Raw genomic sequence first — 21,041 nt, 5'->3', positions numbered from 1 at the left:
GTCTCATTATTGTCCGTGGAACATTTCGTACTGGGCTGAGTTTTTCTGGAAAGCCTGAGGTGAGTCAATTTAAGTTAGGTGCTGGGTTTTCTGGTTAGTCAACTCTCAAATTTCTTGAATTAAACAACCAAATGTTCAAAAGATGCAGAAAAAGTCTCAAGGTGGCTTATACTGGAAAGTAGAACAAGGTATAGTTTTTCCAAATCAATTATTAATTACGGTATAATCTTTAAATCCAAAAACTATCACTATTGGAATCATTTTCTTCCTGATTGGCTGTCAGTTCGTTTAAAAGTGGACCTGTCCAGCAAAGTCGAGTGCTGTCCTGTAGGGTTTTGGGCTGACTTATTGCTCATTAATAAAAATAGTATCTGGTAAAATATTTTGTCATTGAAGGGAAGTTGCATCCCGCGATTCTAAATCCATCCATATTTGTTTATTTATTTATTTATTTATTTATTTATTTATTTATTTATTTATTTATTTTTTTTTTTATTTATTTTATTTTTTTTTATTTATCTATCTATTTATTTATTTATTTATTTATTATTATTATTTTTTTATTATTTGTTTGTTTGTTTGTTTATTTATTTATTTATGTATTTATTTATTTATTTATTTATTTATATTTTTACCTTAATTAATCAGGAGACTCTTTTCCACTACAGGAGACATTGTAACTGCACAAACAAGTGCGCTGAAACCTGGGCATGTTGACCAGCTTGTGTTTTTTCAATAAAATCTGAAAAAAAAATACTAACTTTCTGCATTTATTTGTTGTTCTATACATATACCTCAGTTAAGTTGCACTAAAGTCATGTTGCACTAAAGTCAAAGTTGGTTTAAAAGCCACAGGCAGATTGTATGTTGTTTTTTTATTTGAAGTTGTTGGCACATGGCATGTTATAGCCAATGTTTTGAGTGTAAAATATGCCAATAAAATATATTTCATACATAATGTTCTCATGAAGGTGTACACACTTACAGATTGGCTATTTCTTAAGTCATATAATAAAAAAAATCGCAATAATTGCCTTATACTTTAGTAAATTCTTCTCGAGTCAACAAGCTCAAGTGCGAGTTATGTCACGAGTCATTTGTCCTCAGGTCTAAGTCAAGTTTCAAATCCTTTGTGATTTTGTCAAGTGGAGTCTAAAGTCATCAGATTTGTGACTCTAGTCCACACCTCTGGATTGGGTCTCCTGGGCGAGGCTGTGTAACGATCAAAGACCCAAAACACCCCATGGCCCTGGGTTCATCAATGATAATGTGACCAAACGGCAGCAGAAGGTTTTTCCCTTAAGGTCAAGTTTTAATTTCCAATTTTAGAAACACTTCCTTTGTTAATAACACATAAACACACACTCTATCTATTAAAACTAATTCTAACATTCTCTCTGCCAAACTTGAAACACACACACTCTAATTTATAATTAATTTAATGTACATAGTTACTTTACTCGGACTAGTCATGTATGAGCATCCCCCCACCCTACGGTGCCTGCATTAATTTTACTGGAGATCAAGGGGAATTATTTGTGGCAAATTAGAGACTTAGCTGTGCTCACATTAGGCATACAGCCACCATATTATCTCTGAGGTGCTAATGAACCCACTTGCATTGGAAGTGAATGTAAGTGGTCCTCCTGCATGGTTGAATTATATGGTTAAGCATTAGCTACGAGGGGCAATATTTAGACCAAAAGCGCTGTGTGTGTGAATTAATTCATAATAAGTCGATGCAAATGGAAAAGGCCGACGCCTAAAGAGCAAATTTATTAAATTAGGTCTTTTAAGGTGCGGGGCAATCCCCTCAAGGTTCAGCAACGAAGACTATTTAAAGCTTTTTTTTATTGGACCCTTGGGGCCCTCTTGCACTCCTTTGAAATGTGTAAGTGGATAAAACAGTTCTGCTGTCGGTGACATCTTCATAGGAGTGGTAAACAATAATAGGTTAGAGCCAGAGGGAGCTGGGCTACCGTGCATTAACTCACTGATTTCTTTGTGTAAACTCTTTGCCCAATTTGTGATTTAAAACGTAATCGAGACTATTGAGCCCCCCACCCCCACCCCCACCTCCCCTACTTCATTGTCGTGACGCAGGAATGAGCTTAACTGCAGTGAGTGGAAACTGGAAACTCTCAGGAGTTAAAGCAGAATTGTTTTCTTGCAGGCTTTTTATTAGTCAGCATTTTCTTGCATATTTAACTCGAAATACACCTGGAAAAAAAATAAAAATCCCAAGTGCTCATGCAAGCAAATGTATAAGAGTTTGCAAATCATATTCAAGGTGTATTTATTATAGCTGATGCAGAGCTCCTGTCAGGGTGCACCCTAGGCAGGAGGCCGGTTCAACCCAGTACTAATGCACAGACAATCACAGTCACCGCTGAGGTCAATTTAGCCTCTAGTCCTGATAGATGCTACAGGAGCATTAAAGCTGCAGTCTGCAACTCTAATAAAAGTGACTTTTTGTCATATTTGCTAAAGCTGACACTATAAGGACAACTTTACATCAGACTAGTACTTTGTGTAAAAAAACAGGCTCATTGAGTCCCCCCTGCTGCTCCTGCAGCCTTTGGCAGATTGCCAGAATGCACCGCGACCGAGCAAAAAGAACCAGTCTGAGCCAGGATTGTGTTTGATGGACTATCTGACAGCTGTTTCTCATAGGCCCTTTCCCGGAGCTAGAGCGCCGTCTTTTTTACAGTGTATGGTCTGGAGGAGTAGAAGATGGAATTGGTGACTTTTCTGCTTGAAAGGTAATTACTGCTGCTTGATATACATAATGTTTGATTTGTAATTGTTACACTAGAACTCTGTGGTGCATGTGTTGTTCATGTGTGCGCAGCAGCCTCCGTGTGGGCTGCTGTAAGTGATACTGTGTTGTTGCTGCTGCTAGGTTGGTGTACTGTGTGCACATTGAGAGAGAGAAGCACTGCAGTAATATGCTTTTAACAGTGCATGTTATATTACTGTGATGTTGCTGTTGGACTAACGTTAGCTTGTTAGCTCCTCTGAGGGACGGACTTTAGAGAGTTTGGAGGCAGGGCAAAAGAGCAGCGGGGAGGGAGAGGGAGAGAGGGATCTGAGAGTTGCGGACCGCACCTTTAAAGCAAGGACAACCAGACTAAAGAACAGCATTTACTAACTTTATCCTTACATATTTTCACAATCACGAAAATACTATTTTTCATTGTTTTTATTTTAGTTTAAAATGTCTGTTAGGCACCAGCAGACCCTACAACCCTGAAAAGGAGTAAAGCAAGTTGAAGATTGTATGGAATGATATTTGTTGTAACATTTTAATTGACATGTGTTTACTTACTTTGAGAGACCCATTATCCTCTAGGCCAGTGACACCCAACCACTGGTTGGTGCGTGGTGGTTTTTGTTGTGGGGTCTCAAAGAAAGAATAAAGTTTTAACTATTACATGTACTGACATTTTTTATTAGCGGCTGTTTTATTTTGGAAAAATTCCCACTTCCGCTTTAACACTGTGGTGCGTCTCAAACAAGTTAATGAATGCAAACATAACCCAAGCCCAATTAGTCAGCAGCACAAACACACACATACACACACGTGGACAGACAAACACATCTGCGCACAGTCAAAAGTTTGTATTTTCAGGGGATTTTCTTTGACATTTTGGTGACATCATAATAATAAACCCAGTTTCAGAACGAAGGCGTGAGCCACACCACCACGCCACCGCCACACTGGCGGCGTCACCTCACTTCTGTGATTTTATCAACTCCAATCCAGTGAGTAATTTAGGAAAAATAAAGGCTGGCAATTTTTCAAAATAAAAAACCATGGAATGCCCCTGAAAACAAAAAACAATAATGTATTTTTAAAATACATTTTTATTTTTTATACTAAATGGTGCAGTGATTGGACCACAGTTTATGGAGATCTGCTGGTGTCTCTCCCAGTCAGACCAGTGTATCTTACGGCTCCAAACTCAGAGCTGTAAAAAATAAACACAATTGTTGGTCAGTATAACATTGTTTTTGTCTGTAAGCATTTGCAAAGTGAGAGAAGATAGATATAGATATACATATTCTATTTTTTTTTTTTTTACTTCTCCAACCCCCTTTTTAAACACATAAACACTTTTGTTGTTGTACTAAAATGTGATATTTTTTTTTTTTTCACATAAAGACTACAAAAAAAAAAAAGATTACCCTGTTGATTTACATGGTTATGTAAATGCTATTTTATCATGCATTAATTACCATATACTGTATTTCCATAACATGTTTTTGACATTTATTTTTTTTTCATTTCCCATTCCTGGAGGTGCCATGATCAAAGTGATATTTCCCGCAGCTGTGAACACGATGCACTTCTCTACTGAGCAAGCGTTAACTATGGTTTTGTATTCTCGTCGTGATGTTTGGAGAGTAAGCTTGGAATTAGTTGCATGTTGGCAAATCTTTTAATGAATGGCTTAGTGGTGCAGATGATTTAGTTGAGTGGACTGAGGAGAAATCCATTACCACAACTTAACTTTTATTATTCATCCTCAACTGTAGGACGCAAATATATGTGGACAAGTGCCTTCTCTAAATTTGGGGGTCAGATTTAATACTCAGCATGGGTATTTAAATAGGATTTCTGGGAATAAATTCTTTGGACGATGTAGGTGGGAGGAGGGAGGAAAGAGAGAGTCCCTCCAGAAATGAAAAGACAAGAGAAAATCTGTTTTTACAGACCACCGCTGCTTTCTCAGCTCGTTTGATTAGCATTAATGTTGCACGGAGGAAGTCTGCCGGCACAACTGTTACAACGCACACACACGCAAACACACATGCGTGGTGCACACGCATATGGGGAGACAGAGAGGTCTGCCTGTGTAATTCTGAAGGAAAAGATTTTTCCCTTTTAAATTAAGTGCATGCTGATTGTTACTGCAGCTCCCCCCCTGTGTGTGGAATCGACGGCAGCGAGGTAAATGTCACTAAGTAAGTGCCACACCGCTTTCCTTGGTAGCTGTTAGCAGCTTCTGCATGCAAAATAAAATCAGAGGGAGGAGGAGGAAGGTGGTGGTGAAGGAGTGTGTGAATGCGCTGGCTTATCAGGGAACAGCAGGGGAACCGGACATATGTCGCGTCTCTCATTACAGGCCGGGATGGCGATAACAGGGCACTTAGTGGTGCTTTTGAAATGGCGTCGTGTGGCAGCCGAAGCGATCATTGCATGGAGAGAGGAATTGGGGAAGTGCAGCTTGGGATGGGGATCACCACGGGACCTGCTGCCGACACACTCCAGTCTGTCATTCAAACGGCATCTCACTCACACACGTTTATCCAAAACACAAGGACAAGGACTCGTCTGCATCCTCACACTGTTTCCATGTAATGAAACAGCATGAAAAGTGAGGAGAGGATAAGACCTCATCTGTGTATAAAGGAGTCTTTTACAGCCGCAGTTAAAGAGAATGGCACGTGGGCTGTAGCCGACTGTTGGCTGTGCTCGCTCTATTAGGCTGAATTGGATTTGCATGGCTGGATGGACACATGTGTAATCGGAGCGCTTTTCTCAGTGGGATCAAATTCCAAACCTGGAGCCTGAACTCTGGAAACTATATTTAAACTTTCCATCAGTCTATACATGTTAAGCAATACAAATTTCAGCTATTTTAAACAATTACTACTTGTGCATTTCCATGGATGATCCTACTCTCTTTTTTTTCCTATTTTAATCAACGTATGTTGACATAACTTATTATTTAGTCTCGCAAAAAAAACTTTCACTAGATGCTTCCTGTCAACTTTCCTGCATCATTAACCATTGACTAACCTCTCACTTGTTTCAATCTTCTCTCATTTTATGTTTTAAAAGCATGACATGCTAATAGCTTAGCTACCTCCGTTTACTAGAAGGACTCATACATTATTCCAAAGATTTTTGAGGCACTTGAAGGCAATCTTAAAAAACATTTATTAAAGCTGATTTCCGTAGTTTCTGAGAAACGTCTCGATGTCCCGCCCTAAACAGCTCCACTTCCTCTCACTGCCTCTGCCAATCAACCAAAAGCCACACCTCTACTTTTCTGCATGCGCATCGGGACCATAACAAGGTTGCATCGGGTCACATTGATATAGGTCTATGGGTCAGGTAAGAGTCAAAATCATGTTTACCTGTTTGCTGTTGTGACGCGCGGCCTTGTTTCCGTGCACGGTTCCTCATTCACTTTGATTGACAGTCTCAAAAACCTGAAGTTGAAGCCTATTGGCTGGGTGATCACGGCGCTCGTTTCCATTTGTATAGGGGTCTATAGGACGAAGGCAGGACTTATATACATTGACGGGTTTTTTTGTATTTCAAAAAAATCATACATAAACATAGATTTCTCAGAAACTCCGGATATCAGCTTTAATGAGACTGAAAAAGAAGAGTGTTTCCATGTGGCTTCTCCTGGGACTCAGAATTATGACGTTTTCACATGGTGGTGACGTAGGAGTCAAATAGAAAGCGCCTCGGCCATTCAGACTGCAGTAGCATTGCAAAAAATTGGATTTAGGAACACATTTGAAAGTTATCTGGGTTGGATTTGAAAAAATCGGAATTGTGCTGTTCAGACTGTCTTTAACAGATCGCATAAAGGTCACATATGGGCAAAAAGATCAGATTTGGGTCGCGTTTGCCTGCAGTGTGAACGTAGCCTAAGGGATCTGAAAATGAGTTTCAACCATCTGTGTGGGCAAGGCGTTATACACGCTGTCATTACAACACAAGGTTATGATTATTTTTGAAGTCTTTTCTAAATATCAGGATTTTATTCTTAAGCCAAGAGATACGTTCAGTTTATTTATGTTATTTTAATGTCGTTTGAGCACATTTTTATTAGGTCTATGGGTCAGGTAAGAGCCAAAATCATAATTACCTGTTTGTGACACGTTTGGTCTGTTGTGACACGTGGCCTTGTTTTCGTGCACAGTTCCGCATTCACTTTGATTGACAGTCTCAAAAACGGGAAGTCAAAGCCTATTGGCTGGGAGCACTCGGCGTCATGTGATCAAAAATGTCACATGCTCACTTAGATATAAAAAACAATTTCAGAGAAACAGATGAACAACATGAGACTCATAGACTTATTATTATTATGACATTCTTAAAGCCTCCCGTGGGACAAACAGACACAGTTTTATAAATTCCACTGCTTTAGTAAAGTCCAAATGTAATGTTTTTCCATCTCTCTCCAACCCTAATCATGTTGACTTCAAACTTTAAGCTACTGGAAAAATGGCGGTACTAAATGACTGATTATTAACATAAAAAAGAAAAAAAAAAACGATGATTAAAGTATAAATCACACAGTCGTGCAGCCAAAATGTGGTTTATTCAGCAACTGAAACCCTGGTGTTGATGTGTTAGCCAACATATCTGCAACACCAAACATCACAGTCAGAAGAAGGACAGTCATCCAGGTTCTCTTCAGTATTGTGAATATATTAAATACAACAATATAGAGAATATGAGGATTACACTGATGGGGTTTATTAATATTTGAAGGATGGTTGCTTTCTCATCTTGATGAAAATTATAACTTCTGTGTTCAATGCTGTACTCCTGAACGATATAGTTAATGCCATATTTCCATATTTATGCTGTTTAGGCCTCCCCAGTTTATCAAACTACAAGGAGCCATTCATAATTCTATAAAAAAACCCAACAAGTAAAAATATTTTTAATTGAACATCCTAAATTGAGTCACGGAGATTAAAAATACAGGGAAAACAACAATCCTCGTCATGTCAATAAATAAATCAGATGTAGAAATTAAATTTTGGCTGCCTGTGTGCATGCATTAATAACAAGACTGCATTTGTTGTTGTTGTTGTTGTTGTTGTTGTTAAAATAGAAATGACTTTAAAATAAGCAGTAAAATTCAACACACTTAAGACTATAGCATCAGCACATGTTGTGAATCTGCGGAGAATGAACAAAAGACTTAAAAACACTTTTCAAACTGAATCTTAGATGTTACGACATTGTTTCTCCCACACACACACACACACACACACACACACACACACACACCCCTCCTTCTTGACTGAGTATATTACATCTGACATCCACCATTAAAGGGGACAGTGTACTTTACACAGAGTGGCATTAATTAAGTGGCTAAACGCACTCTATCATGTATGTTTAAACCCACGGTGGAAGAACAAAGCCAGCGATGCTGGGGCGAAAAACTGAGAAAGTCAATTAGGTTTTTTTTATGTCTGATTTTAGATCTTTGTTTTTTAAATGATAAATGAAGTTACTAAACGCGTCTGCGCGCTTTCTAGACACTGCGGCTTTAATTGCTAATTGTTAACAGCACATGAATACATTTGCATATTAATCAGTTCCCTAATTTACATTTTTAATTTGCTGCCTTCAAAGTGTGTGAGATAAAAGGTCGTGTTATTTTAAATAATTCATCCTTTAGAGCAGAAAAAAAGCTGAAAGGCAAACGTCTATGGGTGTCCGCGTGCGTGGGTATGCAAACACACACACAAATGCACGCACACAAATAAAAACGTCAATTGAAAAAAAAGAAATACCACACTTAAGTCCAATGGTGTGTGTGTGTGTGTGTGTGTGTGTGTGTCAGTGTGCCTACAGGTGTGCGTCTGTATCTCACTTTTTCCACTGAAATTAAAGAATTAAAAAAAATTAATTAGAAAACTAGTAAAACAACAGTCATATTAAATATTGATAGTAATGTTGTTGTTTGATGTGTATTTGACCAATGCTATTAAATTTACATTATATAAGTCACTGTATGTTGGCTTAATGGTGATAGGTTGACTGTTTCTTATTTATTCCCTTGTTGGCTGTTATCTTTGTTTGAAATGTGTTGAATGTGTTGAAAATGTCAAATATTTTTGCATTAATTTCTTTTGTAATTGGTTTTTCTTTAGAAATGAATACATTTGGTGTTAAAATATTAGTTTGCATCTCCAACTGATACCATGGCGATGAATCCATTGCAGGTGTGGCTAGATGTGGTGGTAAATAATGCAGGTGTATTTACAGAGAAGTGTGTTTTGATGCTGTGCTCTAACAGTATCACTACAACACAAAGCAGAGCAGCTGAAGACAATGTGGATTGAAGAATGGTGGAAACACCAGAGACGACTTCTTTGGAAGTTTTGGATTCCGCACCTTCGTCCCTCTCCCTCCTTCCCTGCTGCCAGTGTGAATACGTGCGTGTGTGAGGAACGGGAACGCTTTTCCTTTTTATCACTCCATTTTTTCCTCTCTCTCTCTTTCTCTCCTGACACATCAATTGATTTGGCAGCCTGCGTCTTTGGTTTCCGTCTTTTGCCACGAGGCAAGCGGCGAGAGGAGGAACAAGTTCATAAATTCATTAAGATGAAAAACCAGCTGCCACTGGATTCCCAGTGAGGAGGTGGAGGAAGCGCCACATTCAGTGCTCCCGTTTCCTTCCCCATATTGTGGTTTATGTGTGTGTCTGCACGCGTGTGTGTGTACGTTAACTTCTTGGATCGCCATCAGGACGCACTTCTCTCCGCCGTTGTTGTACAGACAGTCTGAACACATTACACGTAGGTTTACGCATAAGATTATTGAAAACACTTCCCACAGTTGCATTCGTTAGGTTCACATTTGAAGATTCAAACTCATATGGCTTACGACAGGGGTCTGCAACCTGCGGCTCGGGAGCCTCATGTGGCTCTTAGACTCTTTTGCAGTGGCTCCCAATAGCTTTCAAAAAATATTGAAATAGTAATTTTTTTTACAGAAGCCGTTAATGATTAATGACAAATAAAATCAAGATATAACAATTTGTTAACCTAAAATAATAATGTGCAATGACTCAGCACATTCCTACTTCACCTCTTGCAACATCTACACATCATCAACTTTCCTGCACCTGTGGCTAACCTTAAGTTTTAAATCCCTGACAAGATAACTAAACCAACAAAAACACTATTCTGGAAGGAAATAGAGATTTTAATTGTGTATGTGTGGCAAGACATTAGCAATTAGCATGTGTTGACCACATGATTATACGTTATCAAATTACAAAAATACTTCTTTATCTAACATTGTGTTCATGTAAACTGAGATGTGTAAGAATTTGAAGATGCAAGATATTGTTTTATTTTCTTGATGTCAATTTATTTTATTTTTATTTTATTTTAAATTGTTTTTAAGATGTCATTCACATGATCAATATAAATTAAATCAAACATTTTTCTATATAATTTTTACTGTATAGAATTTAATACACTATTTTCTTCACTGAGAAGGTATTTTTTTTGGCTCCGGGAAGACTTTAATCCAGGTGAGATGAGGCAAAATGGCTTCTTGAAGAGTAAAGGTTGCAGACCTCTGGCCTATGAGAACACAACTCATAGTGATTTTTATTGTGATTTGTGAATACAAGGAAAACACAACAAGACAGACTTACATATAATGTATTTAACAATATAATCCAAACATTTAATATGTGTGAAAGATCTGAAGTCATGCCTCTTTAAAGCTGAAACAGTAACTTACAGCGTAAAATTTTATAAAAAATATGTTTTCTGACAGGTCCATGGTAGTGAACATAACAATTCCATTTTAATGGCGAATAATAGCCATTATTCGTAATGAAAAAAAAAAGCCAGTTTAGTTGGTTGAGGGAAATACACTTTTGCCTTTGGGAGACATACATTACATTTTAAGATTTCTTTCACTTTGACTTTTATTCTGAAATTGCAATGGAGAGGATAGCATTTGTCACTTCCTTAACTCAAAAAACATTTACTGTACCAAATAATACTTAGTATTGGATATGGTCAAATCGTCTGTATCCCCATTTTTGCCTAGTTCTTATACCTATGTTTGAATTCCTGTTTTTCTTTTCCGAACACAAACGTTTTGCTGTTTTCTCTACATTTAGTTTCAGCATTAGATTGTGTAGCAATAACATCTTAAACTAAAATTAAAATAGAATAAAGATATGTCATGTGCACCCGACCAGATAAAACCCAACAATTGCCTATAATGAAAAAAAACTGTTCAGCTAACATTAAGCCTACTTCTTTCATACGCTATTGTAGTTTTTCTGTTAAAAAGTCACCAAAATGTAGGCATTTGTTCTTAAGCCTTCATACTGTTTGGTTCTTTGGTCTGTGGTCTGCGCTGTGTGTTTGCAGATGTGAGCTTGTGCGCATGGGATGCTAACCGAAATTAGACGATAGCCTTCTTGTTTCCGTCAAGATCGCAATTTTCACTTTTTCTTGAACATAACATATACTCCACCCTTTGACTGCAATTCTCTCTCACTCTTGAACATATCTTTAACCAAACTTACCCTTGAACTCATTGTACGACCTACCCACGAGCACAAAAGGAGTGTTTATTTACCCTGCAAGTTAATTTAAACAGTAACGATTGTTACACAGATACAGTATATTTATCTGGTGAAATAGTACAATGTTATAGCCGACAGCACTAACTGCACACTAATTGTACTACATAGCGGTTTGAATATCATGCTACAGCTACGCTACAGGTTAGCAAAATGACTTTATGGTGGATACAGCTAAATACGATCTGCTGAGGTTATAGGCAAGGCAAATCAATGCGATTTACATGATTAAAAATAGAAAGTGTCTATTTGTATCGTTGCCATACGCAACTTCCGGTGCTATTGGTACGTTTACCGAAGTACAAGTACGTAGCGTCTTAGGGTTCGGGTTAGGGTTAGGTTATAACCCAATATCGCAACAACTTTTAGGGTTAAGTCTAGTCTTAATCAAGCGACCTAAACTGGCCAATGACTGACCGATCACATGACCTAAACTGGCCAAATAGGGGTGCTGCGTACAGATAGAATGTCGGTATATTGATACGGCAACCGCACGGATAGCTACTGGCTTAAAAATACAACATTAAAGCTGATTTCCGGAGTTTCTGAGAAACGTCTCGATGTCCCGCCCTAAACAGCTCCAGTTCCTCCCCCTGCCTCTGCAATCTACCAGAAGCCACACCTCTACTTTTTTGCACGCGGATCTCGGAACATAACGAGGTCACATCGGGTTGCATTGATATAGGTCTATGCGACCTTGTTTCCGTGCACAGTTCCACATTCACTTTGATTGACAGTCTCAAAAACAGGAAGTCAAAGCCTATTGGCTGGATGCAGCGATCGTTTCCATTTGTATAGGGGTCTATAGGACGAAGGCGGGACTTATATGCATTAATGTATATGAATGACCACCGGCAATAGACCATAGTAAAATACTAGTTAGGTAAATTTATGAATTTCAAAAGAATTATACATAAACATAGATTTCTCAGAAACTCCGGTTATCAACTTTAAGCAGACGTTATAATGTAAAATCCAACAACACAAGATTTAAAAACAATTAGACAGACAATTACTAAAGTGTTTTAGTGAAACACTCAAAACAGCACTAAAATCAGTGGAAAAAAAAGAAGGTTTGGTCCTTAGCAGTCACATTCAGCTACATCTTTTTTTAGAGTGGATCCTATACGATTATGAACACATGATTAAAGAAAAAACTCTATATTCCCAGTAGGAGAAATTTACAAAAACCCATTTAGAGTTTAAAAAGTAATTAAAGTAAAAGTAATTAAATAAAAAAAAAAAAACTCTGGAGGAAATTTAAAGAACTGACAGTTGACCTATTAGTTTTAAACATTACAGAATGATCATGCTTTTACACTTTTACATAAGACAAAGTAGGTAACTGACAAATGTGAATTTGAGGTACATTCACGGGGAAAAAAAACGATTGAGTTATTCAAGAATTGTGACATAGGTAAAGGGTAGCTTAGTGTAAAAATCAAATTCAGTTGACAGATTGATGTTAAACAGTTTGAAAACTGCAGGGATGATTGACGTAGTCTGCAATGCAGAACTCATATAAAGCATACTGAAGAATAAAAAATGATTGCTTGTCTTTAGATGTGAGAATGGATTGATGTCACCATTAGTCTGAGACACTTTTGAAGATTTGACTTCAATGCATGTGTTTCCGAATGAGGTTTAAACTTTTAACAACACATTTGTTTAAACACACACAAGACATTGATACATGATGCAAAACACCATTAGTGTGATAAGAATGGAGAGAGAATAATGTCTAACATCCAATGATAATCATGCAAATAAATATTCCTGAAAAACAAACAGAAATTTTGACATGAACCTTATTATTTAAAAATCTTTTGTTATTTTTGTGTTCCCCTAAAATACTCAGCTTTCTAACTTTCCGAGATCACTGTGTCTGAAGGCTTCCCGTGTTCATGCATGGAGCCAGACGATCACCCACCCACACAGTAAACACACACACACACACACACACACACACAAAAACCCTTCTTTTTCAGTCTCCTTAAAGCTGCTTTCCGTAGTTTCTGAGAAACGTCTCGATGTCCCGCCCTAAATAGCCTCACTTCCTCCCACTGCCTCTCCCAATCTACCAGAAGCCACGCCCCTGCTTTCCTGCATGCAAATCGCGTAGCATAACAAGGTCGCATCGGGTCCCATTGATATAGGTCTATGGGTCAGGTAAGAGCCAAAATCATATTTACCTGTTTGCTGTTGTGACACTCGGCCTTGTTTCCGTGCACAGTTCCACATTCACTTTGATTGACAGTCTCAAAAACAGGAAGTCGAAGCCTATTGGCTGGATGCAGCGATTGTTTCCATTTATATAAGGAGGGACTTATATACTGTACATTGATGTTTATGAATGACCACCAGCAGTAGACCATAGTAAAAGACTAGGTAGGTGTTTTGTCGCATTTCAAAAAAATTATACACAAACATAGATTTCTCAGAAACTCTGGAAATCAGCTTTAAAGTTATAAAGTGATGACTTCTGTTGGGAAGAACATTTCTCAGCGGGACACAGAGTCCTACAATGGACGCCTCCATATTTACTTCCGTAAAACACCGTACGTGCCTGCGGGTCTTGGGTCACCTTAGGACGTCTTCTGCGCATGTGGGTCACTTCAGGGTTGCATTTCATTCATTCTCCAACTGATTGAAGACGCATTTAACATGTGATATGAATGATTTTTTTTTTTACCCGAATTGTGCATTAAGACCTGCAGTGTGAATGTAGTGTAAGATGTAATCTATGTCTACGTCAGAGTCTTGATGGTCAGTATTAGTCACCTGACTGTGCAGGTACGCTGTGTGGCCTTTTGTGCCTGTGTGAGTAAATGTGAGTGTGTGTGTGTGTGTGTGTGTGTAAGGCGGATTCTCGCCAGCATGCTGTGTGTCTGCCAGGGTGAGAGTGTGATCCCAGCCTCCTTTGACCCCTTTGGCTCCAGGCAGCGACATCGTTGGTTTCCGCCGTTCGCTGCCACCAGAAGGCAGGAGCTGTGAACTCCTGACCCCCCCCCCCCTTTCTTCACATACACACACACACACACACATGTGTACATGTAAACAAACGCATGCTCAGTGTTACTTAAGATGATTCTTGGGGTAAATTCAGCCACATCGAACAATTACACGCCAGCCTCTTGTATCCATAAACAGTCCAATTCATGTCCCACTGATCTGTTGAATTCTTTCAACTGGAGCACATTATGGATGTACACATTGTGGATGTGTTGCTATTGTCTAGCCCGCCTCGCTCTTCTCAGGTCCTTTCATACTCCCAGTGTCCCTTTGAACAATGAATCATATTTAGCTACAAAGAGAGAAACCAAAGGCGCTACAGCGATTAGGGGAGCTCAACAACATCAGTTGGCCTGCAGGGGTGGACGGTCTATGTGTGACTGATATTATGTGGAAAAGTTCATTTTAAGCGTGGATTTGATTCATTTTATTTTTGTTGATTAGACAAAAGTTAAAAAAAAAAAAAGTAATCATGTGAAAATACAGGCTGCTTTAGTCAGACGTAAAGACAAGCAGAAACCACTTTACACCCCAGGTTTCATTTGCTCACTCTTAGGGCCCCCTGGTGGATGTGTGATCCTAAATGAAGATTTCTAAATTCCTTTCATTTGAATTTTCAAGTCTGACTAGTCTGACTAGTATGTATCATATTTGTATATTTTTACATATTTGTACATTTGTATTATTTTTGTAAATATCTGTATCATATTTGTAAATAATTTGTATATGTGTATTATTATTATTATTATTACTCTTTATTTTTACTACTGTAATGTGTGTGTATCTGATCCTTAATTTTTAACAGTCTTTTACTTAATTATACACTTACTTAACATTTATTCTTTCTTTTGTCTTTGTTAAATGTTTTATTCTTTTATTTGTGATTTTTTTTTTTTTTTAAGGATTAATAAAGGAATTTGCGATCTAATTAATGCTACACCGACAAATGTTATATATAATATTTATTTATTTATTTTAAATCGTGTTGTCTAAACATGGTAGATATACTTATATATATATATATATATATCTATATATATATAGATATATATAATTGTAATCGTGTAATTGACAATTAATTACAATTATGGTATAATTATATTTGTAACTGTAACTGAAAACATCTGTTGCTGTTGGAATTGTAATTGAGTTCAGATCACTCACTTTGTAATTGTAATAGTGGAAATTCTACAAAAACTGTCAATTATGATTTAATTAAACACAAAATAGGGGAACCATGTTACAGTTCTATGGCTTCCACATATGTATCTTCATATCAAGTTTTCCCACTACATTTCAGGTCTCTTGAATATCATTTAATCTTTTAAAAAAAATTGAAAACTGGGCCTATACTGACAGAAAAAAGGCTCAGGCGCTCACACCAAAGACATTAATTCTAACAATATTTTTATGGATAAAGAAGCCTAACAATGTAATCAAGAAATGAAAAACAATATGGACAATAACTATTGTTTTTTGTGTATTTTACAGCTGATTTAAGACATGGGTAAAAACTGACCCGTTATCATTAGAGATGCTAACAGGAAGCTAACATAAGAGGAAAGTTATGTTTTATGGGCTTATTTATTTCAGGCTCAGTAATTGTGATTCATTGAATTAAAATTTTTAGTAATTGAGAACGTAATTATAATTGACTTTCAGTGGAAAAATAATCATTTTAATTTTAATTGTAAATTGGGAAAAAAAAGCTGGTCACTATAATCTTAATTTAGCTGTAATTCAACATGGATAATTGAAGATGTAATTGTAATTGAAAAATGTAACTGACCCCAACCCTGATATACTAGTCCCAATTTTTAAAAAAACAGAAAAGAGAAAAAAAAAAAACTTATTTTAGGTATAAGCATTTTCACACTCTGGAAACATGCATGCGTGACCTTGGGGGGGTCATAGGTCGAGAGGGATAAAAACATCAACAAGCTCATTCACCAACCGAACAGCATTTGTAGTTGTATTCCAGAGATGTTTAGTGTTTTAGTAGTGTTTATATTATTAATATTACACATATTCGGACTCGAGGAGGGGCCAGGGTTTTCCGCTGATGCCACTTTTGTAGTTGCTTTAATAACTGTAAAGTGTTTTTGAGTTTTTGAAAAGCGCTTAAAATACAATGTATTATTATTATTGACTGAGTGTGAAAAGGACAGTATGAGTTCTTGAAAAGGTACATTTACGAAGTACACCATTCACTAACTGGGTCAATGATTATTTTTATTGAGCTATTATTTTAATTAAATTTTACAAATTTGAATGAAGTGCACAAGATGGACACGAAACAGCATAAGTGAAACAGCACTGATCAGCTGATTGGTCTCTGTTTAAAAAGCCAGGAAAAACCTGCATTTTTAGCTTTAGCAGCTAACTCGGCATTTCTGCCTTGGAGACCGATACCATGTTTCGGCAATTTTTTTTTCAAAGAATCAATGCTCCAAAAGGGGAAAAAATAATGCAAATCTCTGTCAGACTTGCTGTTTACGCCATCAGCTACAGTTAATCCCTCTTGACCTTTGACCTCATGCGCGAGAACTGAACGAGAGCGAGATTTCCGAGAGGGTGAAAAGGCTTATTGTTTCACAATGGTTCAATCATTACAGTGTCAGATTAAGTATAACAGTAATGGTAATATTTAGGGGTGTTGAAAAAAATAGATTCTGCGATATATCGCAATATTACATCGCGCGATTCTCGGATCGATTCAAAATGCATCCATATCGGGTTTTTTTTAACCGTTATTTAACCAGGAAAGTCTTTTCCAATGGAGGAGACATTTTAACTGCACAAAGAAGTGAAGAAGAAACCTGGGCATGTTGACCAGCTTGTGTTTTTTCAATAAAAACTAAAAAGAAGCTTTCTACATTTATTTGTTGTTCTAGGCATATACCTCAGTTAAGTTGCACTAAAGCCATGTAGCACTAAAGTCAAAGTTGGTTTAAAAGCCACAAGCAGATTGTATATTATTTTTTAATTTTAAGTTGTACATGCCATGCATGTTAAAGCCAATGTTTTTAGTGTAAAATATGCCATTAAAATATATTTCATACATAACGTTCTCATGAAGGTGTGCACATTTACAGATTAGTTGTTTCTTAAGTCATATATATATATATATATATATATATATATATATATATATATATATATATATACATACATCTATAAAAATTACAATAATAGCCTTACTTTATTATCAGGATATATCGTATCGTGTTATATAGTCACATATGTATTGGGATATGAATCGTATCGCCAGATGCCAGGCAATACACACCCCTAGTAATATTAATACTTGTAGCTTTACCTCTACTTGCCTCAGTCATCAGCGGTGTATCACATTCCTTTCTACATTACATATTATATAAATATGCAGCACAGTCATATAATGTGGTTAATGTTGTTGAAATTTAGAAAAAATGACATCATACATGAACCAAGACTTAGTTGTTCTGCAGTACGATCTTTACTGAGTATGGAAAGAAAAAGCCAAAAAAGTTGAGAAAACACACCTTAAGTTTCCTGTCAGTTGTTGTTGTTGTTGTTGTTTTTTTTATTTTTAAAATGATCAGTGTGTTCCTCCATCCTTACCAATGTGCCACATCCAGTGATTGATGCAGTCAAATTAGTTGTATGTGGAACGCTGGCTCCAGCAAATGAACACATCAACTGATGACCAGCTGTTTCTAATTATTATACACTGGTTAATTAGGACGCAGTGTCACCATCACGGCGGCGGTAAACTGTGTGAAATTCATAATTCATACTCGTATCCAATAATAAGACCAGAACAGTGGGGCACGGATGAAGATGAGGCCGTGTGTGTGTGTGTGTGTGTGTGTGTGTGTGTGTGTGTGTGTGTGTGTGTGTGTGCGTGTGTGTGTTCACGCCTTCCTGCTCACCTCCTGCTTCTGCTCTCTCTCTCTCTCTCTCTCTCTCTTTCTCTCTCTCTCTCTCTCTCCCAGCAGGGTGTGTGTGTAGGTGGCAACGTGGAAAGTCTGGATCTCAAAGGTAAGACGAACGCTTCACCCTGTCATTATTAAATATGATTGAGGGCTTTGTGTGACATCCCTGATACGCTCAAGTGATTTATTATTTTTAGTCAAAGAATAATTATAGAAAAAATATGGAATCGCATTATGGGAGAGTTGTTGTTGTTGTTTTTTTTTTTACATTTTTCACTCATCCATTTTTACTTCACTCGACCGAACTGGTAACTGACTACCCCAACGTTATCAGGCTGATCCCCCCACCCCCTCCCCCCGACACGCAGGGATGACCAGTTTGGCCCGGTTAGTTGATGGTTTTATCTCACCATCTCAACATTATCAATAATCCACTCAGGTCCACACATGTTCTGTATTAGTATGTGGAGCTGTGAGCTGCTGAATACATCACAATATCACTTCGTAGCGCCATAATCTGACTTGTCCCTGCTTCTTCCTCCTTTGCTGGGTAGCATCAGTGGCTAGTCTCTCATCTAAAGGTGTACTGCTGCCATCCTCAGAGCACAGTTGGTCATTACAACACCCCACAGCTTAGATATTGATGAGGGACCTCCGCCAGGGTGTTTTCTAGTAATCCCCGTGAAAAAACGCAAATGACGAGTTATCTCGTCAATGGCACGGAGCGTTTGGATTTGAAATGACGAGTTATCTCGTCAATGGCACTGAGCGAGTTAAATGCACACAGCTGACTTTTTGACCTAAAGATTTGACCCATATGAGTTATTTTAAATTATTCCTCAGGCCAATATACAGTGCTTGACAGTGTCAATGCTCAGAGCGAGGCTTCCCTCTTGAAATATCGACTATGTAAGTTTGGAGAGAAAGACTGTCTTTGGCCAGGTCATGTGACCTGGAGAATGCCTGAGAACGTTTGACTTTATGGCAGTCACGTGCAGTGTTGTGCTAGTAACTGAAAAAAAGTAACTAGTTACCGTTACTAGTTACTTCATTAACAAAGTAACTCAGTTACTATTGTGATTACTTACACCAAAAAGTAATGTATTACTGTAAAAAGTAACTTTTGAGTTACTTAGAATTAAAGAATGTAGTGCCACTGTAAACAGGAAGTACACTGCAGCTAGCAAAGTAACGGACAAATGCACCATATTGTAACAGTAATGGCGTTATTTCTTTAGAAAAATATTGCGTTACAATACTAGTTACTGTCAAAAGTGACGTTGGGGCCCAACACTGGTCACGTGACCACAGGCTCAGATATACTGTATATAGTTCCCACGTGACGGCACAACATACGGGCATTTCCCAACCCAGCGCCATTGCTGTGGGCAGCTGTAAAGTGTAAGCCTCTGTTTACAGCCAAAAGAGCACAACATGGTAGTTTCGAGCGTGCGCGGGGTCGCCCGTCCCCTGGCCGCCACACGGACCCTTGGCGAAGGAGGCAGACAATGACGGCAAGGCGAAGAAGTAGGGGGAGAGGAGGCCGGCAGTGGCGGCAGCTGCTCCTCCAACTGCGGCGCGAGCCCAGCCCTGCTTCGCACCCCATCCCGAACAACCCAGCCCTTAGAGCCAATCCACATCCCAAAGTTACAGGTCAACTACTGTTTGCATACACAATCAAAAGACAAGGAAGGCTGGCCCGACTGACTGTTTGTTGATTTTTGCGACAGTGCTGCGGTGCTTGTGGCCACTGGGGGCACTTGCGTGAAAGTTACCGGTCTAGCGCCTCTAGTGGCCAAAAGTTACAGTGTGCTTTTAAATGATCCAATTTTTACTTTGTCTCCTTTTCTTGTCTACTCACATACTGTAAAAGTAGTTTATCTGATCCCTTAGAACCCAACTAATAAGAAATTACAATCCATATTGCAATTATTATATTAATAACCCCTATATAAACATTACCCCGTAATGATTTTTGCAGTGCATATTTCCCCCCTTACTTTCTTATTATTTCTGTTACTTGTAACCTTTTTAAAAACAATACATCTGGGTAACAACACATGTGCACAAGGTGTCAAGAACATATACAAAAGGACATCAAAGGCACACAAAATGACTGAAAAATACACAAAATGACAACAAGAACAGAAAAAAATAGAACAAAAATCTACGACAGAATGGATTTAAAAACACAAAATGTGTGTTTTCAAGCTTGTATTAATGCTCCAATTGGTCATTCTTCTAATAGCTGACATGAATGTTGATAATGTGACACTCAGATTAGAGAATCACATTTTTGTGGGCCCCGCTATGATAGAAGTTGCCCAGATATACAGTATCTGTCCCATTTTTCCCCCACTTTAAACACAGGACTGCTCAAGCCTGCACCTGGAGAGCCAGTGTCCTGCATGTTTTGTCTCCCAGCTTCAATATCTAATGACGTGTCATCATGTATCTCAACAGAAAGCCTGATAATAAGCTTTTCTTTGCAATCAGCTGTGGTGGACCATTAGGGTAGCATCGAAAAAATGTAAGATAGGGGCTCTAGACTTAGGGCAACATGTTCACTGGTCAGGCAGTTAAAATAAAGTAAGTTGGTGGTTCCGATACCACTTCCTCCATGACATTAGGGGTGTCCTGATCCGATATTGTTATCGGTCCGATATCAGCCTGAAAACTAATATTGGATATCAGATCCAAAATTCAGATATTTATTTTTATTTTT

General features: G+C 37.9%; 1 protein-coding gene across 1 annotated transcript in view; it reads left to right on the top strand.

Annotated features, from left to right (window-relative positions):
• LOC114456691 (protein phosphatase 1 regulatory subunit 37) overlaps positions 1–21,041 on the top strand; it is a 61,688-nt gene that overhangs the window by 4,219 nt on the left and 36,428 nt on the right. The window contains exon 3 of the mRNA XM_028438630.1: positions 18,377–18,422. Coding sequence (XP_028294431.1) covers positions 18,377–18,422 — 46 coding nt within the window. The remainder of the gene's footprint in view (positions 1–18,376; positions 18,423–21,041) is intronic.

The sequence above is a fragment of the Gouania willdenowi genome, chromosome 22, assembly GCF_900634775.1.
Source record: "Gouania willdenowi chromosome 22, fGouWil2.1, whole genome shotgun sequence".
NCBI lineage: Eukaryota > Metazoa > Chordata > Actinopteri > Blenniiformes > Gobiesocidae > Gouania > Gouania willdenowi.
This window is presented reverse-complemented; position numbering and strand designations above follow the sequence as displayed.